At 38.4% G+C, this 14,031-nt stretch overlaps 1 protein-coding gene across 1 annotated transcript in view; it reads right to left on the bottom strand.

Annotated features, from left to right (window-relative positions):
• LOC136877288 (neprilysin-1-like) overlaps window positions 1-14,031 on the bottom strand; it is a 375,489-nt gene that overhangs the window by 58,167 nt on the left and 303,291 nt on the right. Inside the window, exons 9-10 of the mRNA XM_068228470.1 lie at window positions 11,217-11,341; window positions 6,336-6,522 (exon numbers count right to left, since the gene is read on the bottom strand). Of these exons, the coding sequence (XP_068084571.1) occupies window positions 6,336-6,522; window positions 11,217-11,341 (312 nt within the window). The remainder of the gene's footprint in view (window positions 1-6,335; window positions 6,523-11,216; window positions 11,342-14,031) is intronic.

Raw genomic sequence — 14,031 nt, 5'->3', positions numbered from 1 at the left:
GTTTGAAGTTTATACAACAATATCATGGAATTGGTAAAGGTATGAAATAAAGAAAATCTTCATTTAACCTACCTAGTTAGGATAGTATTATTTTGATGATATAGAAGCGATTATGGGAGGTTAGATTATTCAGCGAGGAGCGAAGCTGGAAATGAAACTACATTAGAACACAGATAAAAGAATATCATACAGAATTAAAGGTCCTGTATAGAACTTTCGCTTGCGATTTGATAGTCAATTTTTAGAAAAAATAAGAAATCATCCTATTCCGTGCTACGAATGTGCATGCTCTAACTGCGTCCTTGCGCATGCGCAAACCGAAATGTTAACGAAAACACGAAATGTTAATGACAAAATTCATTCACAAAAGTTAAAGAAATTTTGTTTATTAACATGCTCGAAAAGTTAACTTGTTTGTTGCTATTTGCTTTACGTCGCACCGACACAGATAGGTCTTATGGCGACGATGGGATAGGAAAGGCCTAGGAATGGGAAGGAAGCGGCCGTGGTCTTAATTAAGGTACAGCCCCAGCATTTTCCTGATGTGAAAATGGGGAACCACGGTAAGCCATCTTCAGGGCTTTTTAGTCGAAGCCGGTCCGCTCCAGGTCCACGTATTCTTTAATAGAAGTTCTCTTTTCTATATTACGCAGTCCCATATATAGTATTCGAGTACTATTGCACACAATAAATAAATAAATAAATAAATAAATAAATAAATAAATAAATAAATACAACTATTTTAATAAAACTGATAGTGGGTTCGAATTTCATCTCCCGAATGCAAGCTCATAGCTATGCGATCTAACCGCACGGCCAACTCGTTCGATATTCCAAGAAGCCGGATAATTCGTATCCAATCACAAAATAATCATCATACTCAACAACACCACTATAGAGTCAGCAAAATGAAAAGCAATAGCAGAAACATCAGCAGCAGAAATAACATCAGTAGCTACTTCTATCACCCCACCACCACAAACTATACGGTATAAGAATAACAAAAAACAACTATTGACAATGTAAGTCTATACTTTGTAGACCTAACTCCTGCATTGTAATTCGGAATGAAATCGAATGCTTCCATAAAAGAGTGTAGATTTGGCGCCGTCAGAACTAAGGAGTGGAGCAGAATATTTTATTACTTCTGATCTGGTAACTTCGTATGATAGGGAGACAGATTTCTTCTCTCACACAAATTATCGTTTCTCTCTATAAAATCTCTTACTACATTACTACAAAGTTGTAACATGAAGTGATGCCACAAGTTGACAATATTTGTTTCAAAGACAAAGAGTCTGTCTGTATTGATTGCGTACATTGCAGTATATCAATATAACGAGTTTGATAAATATACGATTACATACGATTACCCAGAATGTCAAGAATATAACAGAAAAATCGGAAAAATCAATTACTTATCTGTTTCCTCCACATCTTTGTAGCATTTGACCATTGTCTCGAACAGGGAGTTTACATAGTCCATGGCAAGTTTATTCCTCAAACCTTCGTATTTGTATTTTGTTACACGCAAGAACTACATTTTGGTATTCATTTCGGTAAGGATGGCTGAAGCAGTAAAGACGCATGCGATTGATCCTGAAGAACGTCAGTTCAATTCCCTATTCGGAAGCTGATAAATTTAGAAATGAACTTCCATTTCTTGAGAGGCACGTGGCTCTGGGATTCATTCAGGCTCCACCAGAAATGAGTAGGCCTACTATCCGTACGTCAATTTCTGAAACAAAGGTGGCTGGGCTTAGATCAAACTACTGCACTATTCTACTTGATCCCATGGCTGAGGATATTGGAAGGATTTGCCTTCCACTCCTCCGAGGTTGTTCATGACCTCCGTGAGATGGCATTTCGTTAGTACATTATCAACTTATATTAGTACAAAAGAATTCTGCTGTGTTTTTAAATACATACAAACATCATAATAGACCGTGTCCGACTCGTTGGCGTATTGGCGGTTCAGAGGGTCCCGGGTTCGATTCCAGGTGGGGTCGGGGATTTTAACCTTCATTGGTTAATTCCAGTGGCTCGGGGGCTGGGTATTTGTGCTGACCCCAACATCCTTGCAACTCACAAACCACACATAACACTATCCTCCACCACAATAACACGCAGTTACCTACTCATGGCAGATGCCGCCCACCCTCATCGGAGGGTCTGCCTTACAAGGGCTGCACTCGCCTAGAAATAGCCACACGAAATTTAATTTTTTTATTATTATAGACCGTTATGCCTTTCAGCGTTCAGTATGCAAGCTTCTGTGAATTTACTAAACGCCACCACAATCCTCCGTTTATAACTAGTACGGTAGCCTCGTTTAGTTCTATAGGTCTACCTCTTACCTTCAAATCGTTAGAAACTGAGTCTAACTATCGTCGTCTTGTTCTCCTTCTACTTCTCTTACCCTCCACAACAGAGTCCGTTATTCTCCTAGGTAAACTATCCTCGTCCATTCGCCTCACATGACCCCACCACCGAAGCCGGTTAATGCGTACTTAGCATTTATCTCCTCATTCCGAGTACCGTCATGTCATTGTTCACACCTGTTTGTACCAGCAATCATTCTCGCTACTTTAATGTCTGTTACTTCCAGCTTATGAATAAGATATCCTGAGTCCACCCAGCTTTCACTCCCGTAAAGCAAAGTTGGTCTGAAAACAGACCGATGTAAAGGCAATTTCATCCTGGAGCTGATCTCCTCCTTACAGAATACTGTTGATCGCAACTGCGAGCTCATTGCGTTAGCTTTACTGCACCTTGAATCGATCTCACTTACTATACTACCATCCTGAGAGAACACACATTCTAAATACTTTAATTCTCTTGGATTTCTTATCTATTGACATCAAATTTAGTCTTCGAAAGACTAACTTTTATACCATACTCATAGCAACTACTTTCAAGTTCCAAGATATTAGACTGCAGGCTTTCGGCACAATCTGCCATTAAGACCACGTCGTCAGCGTAGCCAGACTGCATACTACATTTCCACCTAAGCGAATTCTTCCCTGCCACCTTATACCTTTCAGCAGATGATCCATGTAAACTACGGACAACAAAGGTGAAAGATTACAGCCTTGTCTAACCCCTGTAAGTACCTTGAACCAAGAACTCATTCTACCACCAATTCTCACTGCAGTCCAATTATTGTCAAAATAAATGCCTTTGAACAAGCTCGATAGCTGCAGTCGCTCAAGTGCGGCCAGTATCCAGTATTCGGGATATAGTGGGTTCGAACCCCACTGTAGGCAGCCCTGAAGATGGTTTTCCGCGGTTTCCCATTTTCACACCGAGCAAATGCTGGGGCTGTACCTTAATTAAGGCCACGGACGCATCCTTTACACTCCTAGCTCTTTTCTTTTCCATCGTTGCCATAAGACCTATCTGTGTCGGTGCGACGTAAAGCAACTTGCAAAAAAAGAACAAAAGAAAAAACAACAACATACCTTTGATTGATTTTAATAATCTGCCCTTAATCCCATAGTCCTTCAGTATAGCGAACATTTTTCCCTCGGTACCCTGTCATATGCCTTCTCTGTCTGTTACTGTCTATTACTCTCGCAGCATTTTTCAGTTACATGGCGCATACTGAAAATCTGATCCTGACAGCCCCTCTGTGGTCCGAAACCACACTGGTTTTCATCCAACTTCCTCTCAACCACTGATCGCACTATCACTTCCAAGATGCCAGTGAATACTTTGCTGGTATACTGATCAATGAGATACCTCGATAGTTATTGCAATCCTTCCTGTTCCCTTGCTTGTAGATATGTGCAATTACTGCTTTTGTCCAATCTGAAGGTACCTCACCAACACTCCATGCTAATCTTATTACTCTATGAAACCATTTCATCTCTGCCTTCCCAATATAGTTCACCATTTCGGATATAAATTCATCTATTCCTGCTGCTTTATGACAGTGGAGTTTATTTACCACAACTTCCACTTCCAAGCGTAATTTCACCAACATCACTTTCCTCCTCCCCATGAGCTCGGTTGTTCACAATGTCACCAGGAATACTTCCTTTTACGTTGAGAAGATTTTCAAAATATTCCTTCCAGCTGTCCAGTAATCCCCTGGGATCTATTATGAGTTAACCTGAATTACCCAAAACATATTAATTTCTTTTTTTCCCTCCCTTCCTAAGATTATTACTGTCTAGATAGGTTGCCCTGATGGTTGATCTAGTCTTTCCAGGTTATTACCTAAATCTTCCCAAGACTTCTTTTTGGATTCAACAACTATTTGTTTCGCTCTGTTTCTTTCATCTACGTACAATTCCCTGTCTGCATCAGCCCTTGTTTGGACCATTTCTGATATGCCTTCTTTTTACGTTTACAAGCTGCTCTCACTTCATCATTCCACCATGATGTTCGCTTTTTCCTATATTTATACGCGGTTGTTTCTAGGCATTTCCTTGCTGTTTCTACTACAGGATCCCTGTATCCCACCCGTTCACTTTCTATATCCTGAACCTGCTTACTGTCCACTGTTCGGAACTTCTTACCTATAATATCATGTACTTCTGTCTAAGTTTCTCGTCCTGGATATTTTCTACCCTTATTCGTTTGCAGACTGATTTCACTTTCTCTATCCTATGCCTAGAGTACTTAGTTCACTACAGATTAGATAGCGATCTGCATCATCGAAAAATCCCCGGAAAATCCGTACATTCCTAACACATGTCCTAAATTCGAAGTCTGTTAAGATATAGTCTATTATGAATCTGGTTCTCCTACCCTCCCATGTGTAGCGGTAAATAGTCTATTCGTAACTGTTAAACCCATACTAGCACAGAAGTCCAGCAAACGCTTCGCAATCCTATTAGCTTCCATATCTTCCCCATATTTACCAATCATCCTTTCGTATCCTTCAGTTCTATTTCCAACTCTCGCATTGAAATCGCCCATTAGCACTATCCTATCCTTGCTGTTGACCCTGACTACGATGTCGCTCAATGCTTCATAAAACTTGTCAACTTCATTCTCATCTGCACCCTCACATGGTGAATTCACTGAGACAATTCTTGTCCTAATTCCTCCAACTGACAAATCCACCCACATCACTCGCTCATTTACGTGCTTAACAGAATATTTTAAATCGAAAAATATTTACATTGTTCATCAGCCAAAAATAAAACTACGCACCAAGTAGAATGATCCATTCAATAATATAAGTAAGGTTGGATGATCTTTTTGAAATTCATATAAAATAATAGTAGAAAGAAATATATTTTCACATCTGCAGTGTCAAGCAGATCGCTGTCTGGATTGGAAGAATAACTTTGGGAGCGCAGATTATTACAGTCATTTCCTCTCGTTACCTCTTTCTTTTAATTTTAACTATAAACCGCTCGAAAACTTGGATCGTATCGAAGTATTGAGTCCACTGGATAAAAGTATACGAAGATATTAGCCTCTAAATGAAAACAATAACAACGAAAACAACGACTTACACGATATTTTATTGTAATTGCTTAAGTAGAAACAAAAGTACAGTGAAACAAATTATTATTAGTACACTAATTTTTCTGATGACTGACCACACACTAGATGCTAGATTGTCCTCGATCAGTCTTTGGTTTCTTCGATATCTTTTGGAGCAGTATAGGTGAACTCCTTCATGCAACAAGTTATCTACAGAATTTTGTCTGGTAAACACCAAATGTGTTACCAGAGATCTTTTACATGCCGGCATCGTACAGTATGGAGAGTCGGATGGACTTTATTAAGCCCTTCAAACCTCTGCCGGATGTGAACCCGCTCTCTTGCGATCCGGAGGCCGACACTGTACCACTGATCCACAGAGGGAGTTCAGTGATTAGGAGGTCTGTTATTTAAGTCAAGTAATATACATATTATGTTCTTAGTCTTCCATTTTACCATTACATTTTATCCTTTATTGCGGACCCAGTGTTTTGCCCTACGAAATATTAATATGGAGGTGGAATAATTCGACGACATCATCGTTAGAATATCTGCGTAGCAACTAATTTACCTGTTTTCGGAGTCCGGTTCCATGGCTAAATGGTTAGCGTGCTGGCCTTTGGTCACAGGGGTTCCGGGTTCGATTCCCGGCAGGGTCGGGAATTTTAACCGTCATTGGTTAATTTCACCGGCGCGGGGACTGGGTGTATGTGTCGTCTTCATCATCATTTCATCCTCATCACGACGCGCAGGTTGCCTACGGGCGTCAAATTAAAGACCTGCACCTGACGAGCTGAACATGTCCTCGGACACTCCCGGCACCAAAAGCCAAACGCCATTATTATTATTATTATTATTATTATTATTATTATTATTATTATTATTATTATTACCTGTTTTCGGAGGGTCTGCAGATCCTGCTGGGAGTACTGGCGGACATAGAGCGCGCTCACAGCCTTGGTGAACACATTGATGGTGACTCTGGTACAAAATCCGGGCCAGTCCGGCGTGTCTTTGTAGTTAACCAGTTCATGCAGGATGTCTCGGGCATAAACCAGCAGAAGTGCGTTATGAATTACTCTGAAAGAAACAATGGAATGTTCATATTTTATAGAAGATACAATGGGCCATTTCCTGAAATATTAAAAAGTTGCACTTTGAAGTCATCATTTTCATCATCTCATTATACAGTATTTTTAACAAGTACGTTAGATTCCATTTTGGAGTCTATCTTTTCAGCCCAACATGTATCAAGACTTAAAAAGTGCAATCTAAGGATTTTACTGTGAGTGTTCGGTGGGGGTACTTATAAGCGATAGAACAATGTACTTAGCCTCAAAACTAACATTTAATAATAAGATGCTGAATATGAAACACATACAAACTGTTAGGCCTATATAGAAAATAAGCCATTTATAATAATCGAAAAAACAAAACAGAGATACTAAACTAGGACGACTAAACTTAATATTTATCGACAATAATCGATTATTCAAAACTAGTTGCGTCCATGTGAATGTTGAAATATTTGGGGGAAAAATGTTGAAAATAATATAGATATATCATGGGAAGAACCACCCTGAGTATTTTGAAATATATAAGAAAGAATCACGCTGAGCATAGCCACCGAAAGTGGTTGTGGTTCGAGATTCACAAAATTTTCCTCTGGTGCCCTGAAGACAAGTGTTTGGATGCACTTATATATATATTACCTGTTCACCGAATTAGTTGATAATTGTCATTATTTAAAACTGTATTTTCTCTCTTTCCGTGATAGCAAGTCACAATACACTTTTTTAAATGTTCGTGAACTTTGCCCGTGAAAGAATCATCAGGAGCAAATCATCTACTCCAATTCTTTTCAGTTTGTCAAACGCGAGGAATGTCATGATGCAAGGTCAGAGCACGCTACCATTGTATTCTGCATTGTTTGAATACCTTTGAAGCATGGTTTATGAATAACCGTTGAATTTCGGTTGAATTGAATTGAAGTGGAAGAATTTGCAGCTCTGTGCAGTACAAATCGCAATGAGTTTTAAGATAACATTTGAGCGATAAATATTTATTGCCAACGGAATGAACTTTGGTTCGTAATAGGATATTTTAAGTAATATTTTGTCAATTTCATGTGAATATGCTATTGCTGGTAACTATTATGTTACACTCTTTGCAAGTAATTACGTATTAACTTCCACCAGTTCCATTCCATTCTTTGTGTTCATGAATTTTCGTTTGTTTTCATATCATTTCCTACATTCTTCTGTTATTATTGTATCCATATAAGCCGGGATGAGTGACTCAGACGGTTGAGGCCCTGGCCTTCTGACCCCAACTTGACAGGTTGTATCCTGGCTCAATCCGGTGGTATTTGAAGGTGCTCAAATACGTCAGCCTCGTGTCGGTAGATTTACTGGCACGTTAAAGAACTCCTTCGGGACTAAATTGCGGCACTTCGATGGCTCCGAAAAACCGTAAAAGTAGTTAGTGGGACGTAAAGCAATTATTATTATTATTATTATTATTATTATTATTATTATTATTATTATTATTTTATTATTTTATTATTATTAGTTTTCAATAACTTTTTAATCTCTAGTATCGTTTTGTTTCCATGAAATTTTTGTTGGTATTTACGTTATTAAAAACCTTATAAACACCCACACGTTGTAACCTTTTTATTATTACTGTTGATTTGCATTAGATATTGGAAGTCCGACTCGTTGGCTGAACGGTCAGCGTCTTAGCCTTCGGTTCAGAGGGTCCCGGGTTCGATTCCCGGCTGGGTCGGGGATTTTAACCTTAATTGGTTAATTCCAATGGCACTGGGGCTGGGTTTATGTGTTGTCTTCATCATCATTTCATCCTTATCACGTCGCGCAGGTCGCCTACGGGAGTCAAATAAAAAGACCTGCACCTGGCGAGCCGAACCCGTCCTGGGATATCCCGGCACTAAAAGCCATACGGCATTTCAGATATTGGAAGAAAAATATTTGAGGTTGTAAACGTTTACATTTCCAGTTTGTGTGTCTCTGTGATACAATAAACAAAATTCTGTAACTGTATTATTGCATTGCATCCTTAATATTCCAAACATTTCTTTGCGGTATATAGAAGGGGTGGCGTGCTCCACCAACACACTGTGACGTCACATATCTCCTTAGTCAACAGCAGGATATTGCACGATATTGTCTGCATGTAACTGAACTGGCTATTGATAATTCATCTAGATAGTATTTACAATTATCACATTATCACGTTGTCTCTACGCCCATAGTGCCACCCTTCTGCTGTGGTCTGGCCGTGGCGTGAATTCTGTCATAGATGTTCTTGATACGGAATGCTTTACATTATAAACATTTAAAAAAAAATTCTACATCGTCATTTTCTCTGAAAAACAAAGTTTATTACAGAGCCGGGCTGAGTGGTTCAGACGACAGAGCGCTGACCTTTTGAGATCAAGTTAGCAGGTTCGATCCCGGCTCACTTCGATTATATTTGAAGGTGCTCAAATGCGTCAGCCTCGTCTCACGTAGGGGAACTCCCGCGGGACAGGATTTCAGCACTTCGACGGCTCCGAAAACCATAAAATGATCATTATTTTAGTTTATGGTTGTACTGCATGAAAATAGCGAGTAGGCCTACAAGCTACCAGCTGCTCTTACATACATAGGCTACACACATGCATACACATTCATTATTAGACTGCTATGATTTTCTGCGATCAGTATGCAAGTCTCTGTGAATAAACTAAGCGCTTAAGTAGCTGCACAAATAGGTAGCAACAATGGCAGGAGGGTACTCGGAATGAGGAGATAAAAACTGTTTGAGGAATGCCCTGGATGGATGAAGCATAAGTGGTTCCCACTGCATCCAAAAACAGTAATGTTTATTATTATTATTATTATTATTATTATTATTATTATTATTATTATTATTATTATTATTATTATTATTATTATTATTATTATTTTTAAGAGAAGTGCGTGTAATTTGGACCACTTAACTTTAAACATCGTAATGAACATTCCTCCAATATTATACACGATAATTAGTACAATGTACCAAATGATTTGGTGAAAAATAATTTTTAATATTATCTTTAGGACTTGTTTCATTTTTAAATTTGTTATCGTGTAACGTGGTTCGATAAATTTGGACTGATAAATAGAAATACTTAACTCTCCGTGGCTCAGACGGCAGCGCGTCGGCCTCTCACCGCTGGATACTGTGGTTCAAATCCCGGTCACTCCATGTGAGATTTGTGCTGGACAAAGCGGAGGCGGGACAGGTTTTTCTCCGGGTACTCCGGTTTTCCCTGTCATCTTTCATTCCAGCAACACACTCCATTCTCATTTCATAGCATTTATCACTCATTAATAAATCACCTTGGGAGTGGCGACCCCATTGTAATAACAGCCTATATATGTTTCATTCATTACATCCCTGACCCGGTCAAAGACTGGAAAACAGGTTGTAGGTTTTCATTTTCAAATAGAAATACTTACAGGTTATTTAATATATTTTATTATGAAATATCGTCTCATAATACTTGTCACATAAAATGCAAACTGTACTTTATTTTTTTCTTGCGCCTGTAGTGAACAGTTTCTCGACAGCTGCTCAGCCCGAAGGCCTGCAGATTACCAGTGGTCAGCACAACGAATCCTCTTGGCTGTCTGGATTGGAGCCGACATTTCACCGTCAGATAGTTCCTCAATTGTAATAACGTAGGCTGAGTGGACCTCGAGCCAGCCCTCAGATTCAAGTAAAAATCCCTAACCTGGTCGAGAATCGAACCCGGAGCCACCGCGTAAGAGGCAGGCACACTACCTCTGCACCGCAGGGCCGGCCTCAAATTATAAAATACGTTATTTTGGAATCACTACCAAAACCGCCAAGAAATGTAATTATTACTATTGTTTCAACGGTCCAAATTGCATTCTCTCCGGCAGTCTAAATTACACGACATGCACAGATTTCATCAAAAACTAAATATGCAATGTAATAAATGTATGAAACTATGTTAAAACTTACCTAGATATTTAATCATTACTTGGCTGAAATAACTACTTCACAATACACTTACTTGTAACTGTATAAGCTTACAAGTAATGTCAGCATTTAGGTTGTTTTTCTCTTCCCCTTTCAATCTTAAGTCCATTAGCAAAACAATTTCTAGGAAGAAAGCTATCTTCGGCTATCTTGCTGACCTTGCCTCAGACAGGGGGTGACGAAACTTGCAAATACCGAAAATATTATCGGTTCCAATTACACGCAGGTCCAAATTATACGGGCTTACATTATTATTATTATTATTATTATTATTATTATTATTATTAATTTTATTTATAGACTCTTGATATTTTTACAAGTAAATAATCTTGCTCTGGAAATCTGATTTTGATTTTATTTTGATTTAGTGGTGAGGTCTTGTGTGTAACGAATGGAGGATGATGAGTTACCTAGGCGAATTATGAACTCGCCGATGGAGGGTCACAGAAACAGAGGGAAAACAAGACGACGATAGCTAGACTGAGTTTTTTATGATTTAAAAATGAGAGATGTTTAACTAAATGAGGCCACAGAGTTAGCTGAAAACATACGATTATGAAGGCACTTAGTTAATTCACAGAGGCTTGCAGACTGAGCGCTGACAGGTATAAGAAGAGGCATGTATATTACGGTTGTAATAAATGAATGAGATCTTCCTTACCAAAAAGTATTATCTATCACATTCTGAACTTGGGAAAAAAATATTATATTGAAACATTTACCTCTTTTGAAACCGAGTCAGCATATGTCGTAAGCTAGCCAAGTAATCTGGAGCAGCCACGTAGAAAATGTCATCCGTTGAGAAGTTTTTAGCGAAGACCTGCTCCATTAGTGGTTCCCACTGCATCTGTAAACAGTCATGTCTTATGATTATTATTATTTAGTAGAAATTATTTTGACATTTTCAAAAGTGAATAATTTTTAGTACAAAAAGAAAAGTAATTGGGCTAATGGCAGTTACCTGAGAAGTATTGTACTCAATTACAAATTACTTTTTCAACAACTAATCAGAAGTATTGTACTCAATTACAAATTACTTGTTCAACAACTAATCAATACAATCACATGATCAAGATGGCAGTGACTTACATGATGTTCGCGTGTAATATTGTCGCTTGGAACTATTGAATAATCGGTCATTCTAAGCTAAAATTTACCGTCTGAAGCACCAGAGTGAAGCTGCTAAGTACTTTTGTAGTGAGTGTGGTTTTAAATCTGCGTTGTGGAGATTAGTGTTCATTAAAGGATCACTCTCATACCTATAACCTCATCTTGTTAGCTAACCGATAATGGCCGCCTCTGTTGATGGAGGTCGGCAAGTTTTTTCTAACTCAATGAATCTAAATAATGAAAATCAGCAAGTCTCAAGTAACCTCACGAATGGACAGAATAAAGAAAGCATAATTCCCACCCGTACCGGTGAACCAGGTAACCTCATGACAACCTCTATTACTGTTCCTAACACACTTAATCAATCTCCTAACAACCCAAGGTTAAGTTACTCTGCAGCAATGCAATCCTACCCTACCAAAGATCAAGCTATTGTTATTGAATCTTGCGATGGTATTAGTATCTGAGATTATATACTAGCACTTGGAAAAGTCACTAGCCCTAGTAACATCCGATTTGTCTCAAGGATATCTAATGGAAGAATATGTATCTTCCTTGCAAGTCAAAAGTGTGTTGAAGAATTAATTTCAAAACATCCTAAGATTCTCATAAATAATGTCTCCTTGGAAATAAGACCTCTCCTAACTAAAAACAAACGAGTTATTCTATCCAATGTTTGCCCTGTGATTCCCAATATTGTTATTGAAGAAGAATTTCTCAAACTCGGCATTAAACCAATGTCAAAGATATCACCTATTAGAGCAGGTTTAACAATCCCCGGATTTTCTCACATTCTCAGTTTTCGGAGACAGATTTATATTCAAAATGAAGACTTTAACAAACTTCCAGACTCACTCCAAATCGAATATGAGGGTACCAATTACTGGATTTATTTATCCTCTGACACACCCACCTGCTTTCTTTGTAAAACTGAGGGGCACTTAGCTAGAAACTGTCCTGATAATGATGAAATAATAAATGAAGGCTCCTCATTAAATCAAAACAGTCATTCTCGTGGCAAGATCAATCTAACAGAATTTCCCCAACTAGTAGAGGATACACAAAAAATTGAAACAAACTGTCAAGAAAATATTACCTGTACTCCCTCACAAACTACTGTTCAGACAACTGCTACATCTACATCTCTTCAGTGTTCTCAAAATCAAAACTGTGGGCCTTTACCCTCAGGCGAAACGACTCTAACCTCTCATTTGGAATGCCCTCAAAACCCCTCATATGTTCATCTTGCTGGATCAAAGAGACCAATATCACTATCTAGCAGTGAAACTACAGGCAGAAAAGACCTTGATTTTAAGGAACCTACCCTAACAACTGAACCTAAGACAAGTGAACAGACAGGGAAACACAAGACAAAACAAACTTACAAGAAACCAAAGACAGAAAAAGAAAGCACAACTATTAGTTATATGCTTAAGCCAATTAAGCAAGTTCTAGAAGCCAACCCTCAGTCCTTTCCCCTCAATTACTTACAACTCCAATCCTTTTTTGAAAACAGTATTGGAGTTAATGACATTGCAGCAATAGCTTCCAATTACACCCAAGATCTAGAGGGTTTAGCCCAAGCCCTTCAAAAACTATATCCATACTACACTGAAAAATCTATTAAGAACAGGAGTACTCGAATAGTCAAGAAACTGCCTAAGGCTAGCAGTGAAAACCGAGGTGAAGCAATTAACAGTTTAGTTCCAGATTACTCCAGCGATGACTCTACTTCCCTCTCATAATAATGATAAAATTCACTCTACACTTGTTTGTCATTCTTATGACTATATCATTACTTCAATGGAACCTCAACAGTTTTCGATCACAGCGAGAGTATTTACAACTTCTACTAAATAAACATCAGCCTTCAGTTGTCTGTCTACAAGAAACTAACTTTAGAGACAACTTTGTTTCCCATTTAAGACAGTTCAACGTACATTATAAAAACCGAATTAATCCAAATCATGCAAGTGGAGGCGTAGCCACCTATGTTAAAAATAATTTACACCATCAAGAGGTTCCTTTAACTACTGATTTAGAAGCAGTCACAGTTTTATTATACCTTCCACAAGCTATATGTGTATGTAATGTTTATTTTCCTACGAATAGTACATCTCACGCTGATGATTTAAGAAACCTAATACACCAACTCCCCAAACCCTTCATCTTGATGGGTGATTTTAATAGCCACAACAGTTTATGGGGTAGTCGCAATACTGATGCAAGGGGGAAAGAAATAGAGAAGATACTAGATGAATTTACTCTAGTATTATTGAACTCAACTGCTCCAACTCGTTTTGATATAGCACACGGAACATACAGTAGCATAGATTTAACTATATGTACGCCAGACATAGCTGCACTATTTAACTGGTCCATTTATTCAACTCTACAAGGAAGTGACCACTTCCCCATCATAATTAA

Source organism: Anabrus simplex, chromosome 1 (genome assembly GCF_040414725.1).
Source record: "Anabrus simplex isolate iqAnaSimp1 chromosome 1, ASM4041472v1, whole genome shotgun sequence".
NCBI lineage: Eukaryota > Metazoa > Arthropoda > Insecta > Orthoptera > Tettigoniidae > Anabrus > Anabrus simplex.
The sequence above is the reverse complement of the archived record's forward strand: the minus strand, read 5'-3'. Positions and strand labels throughout refer to the sequence as shown.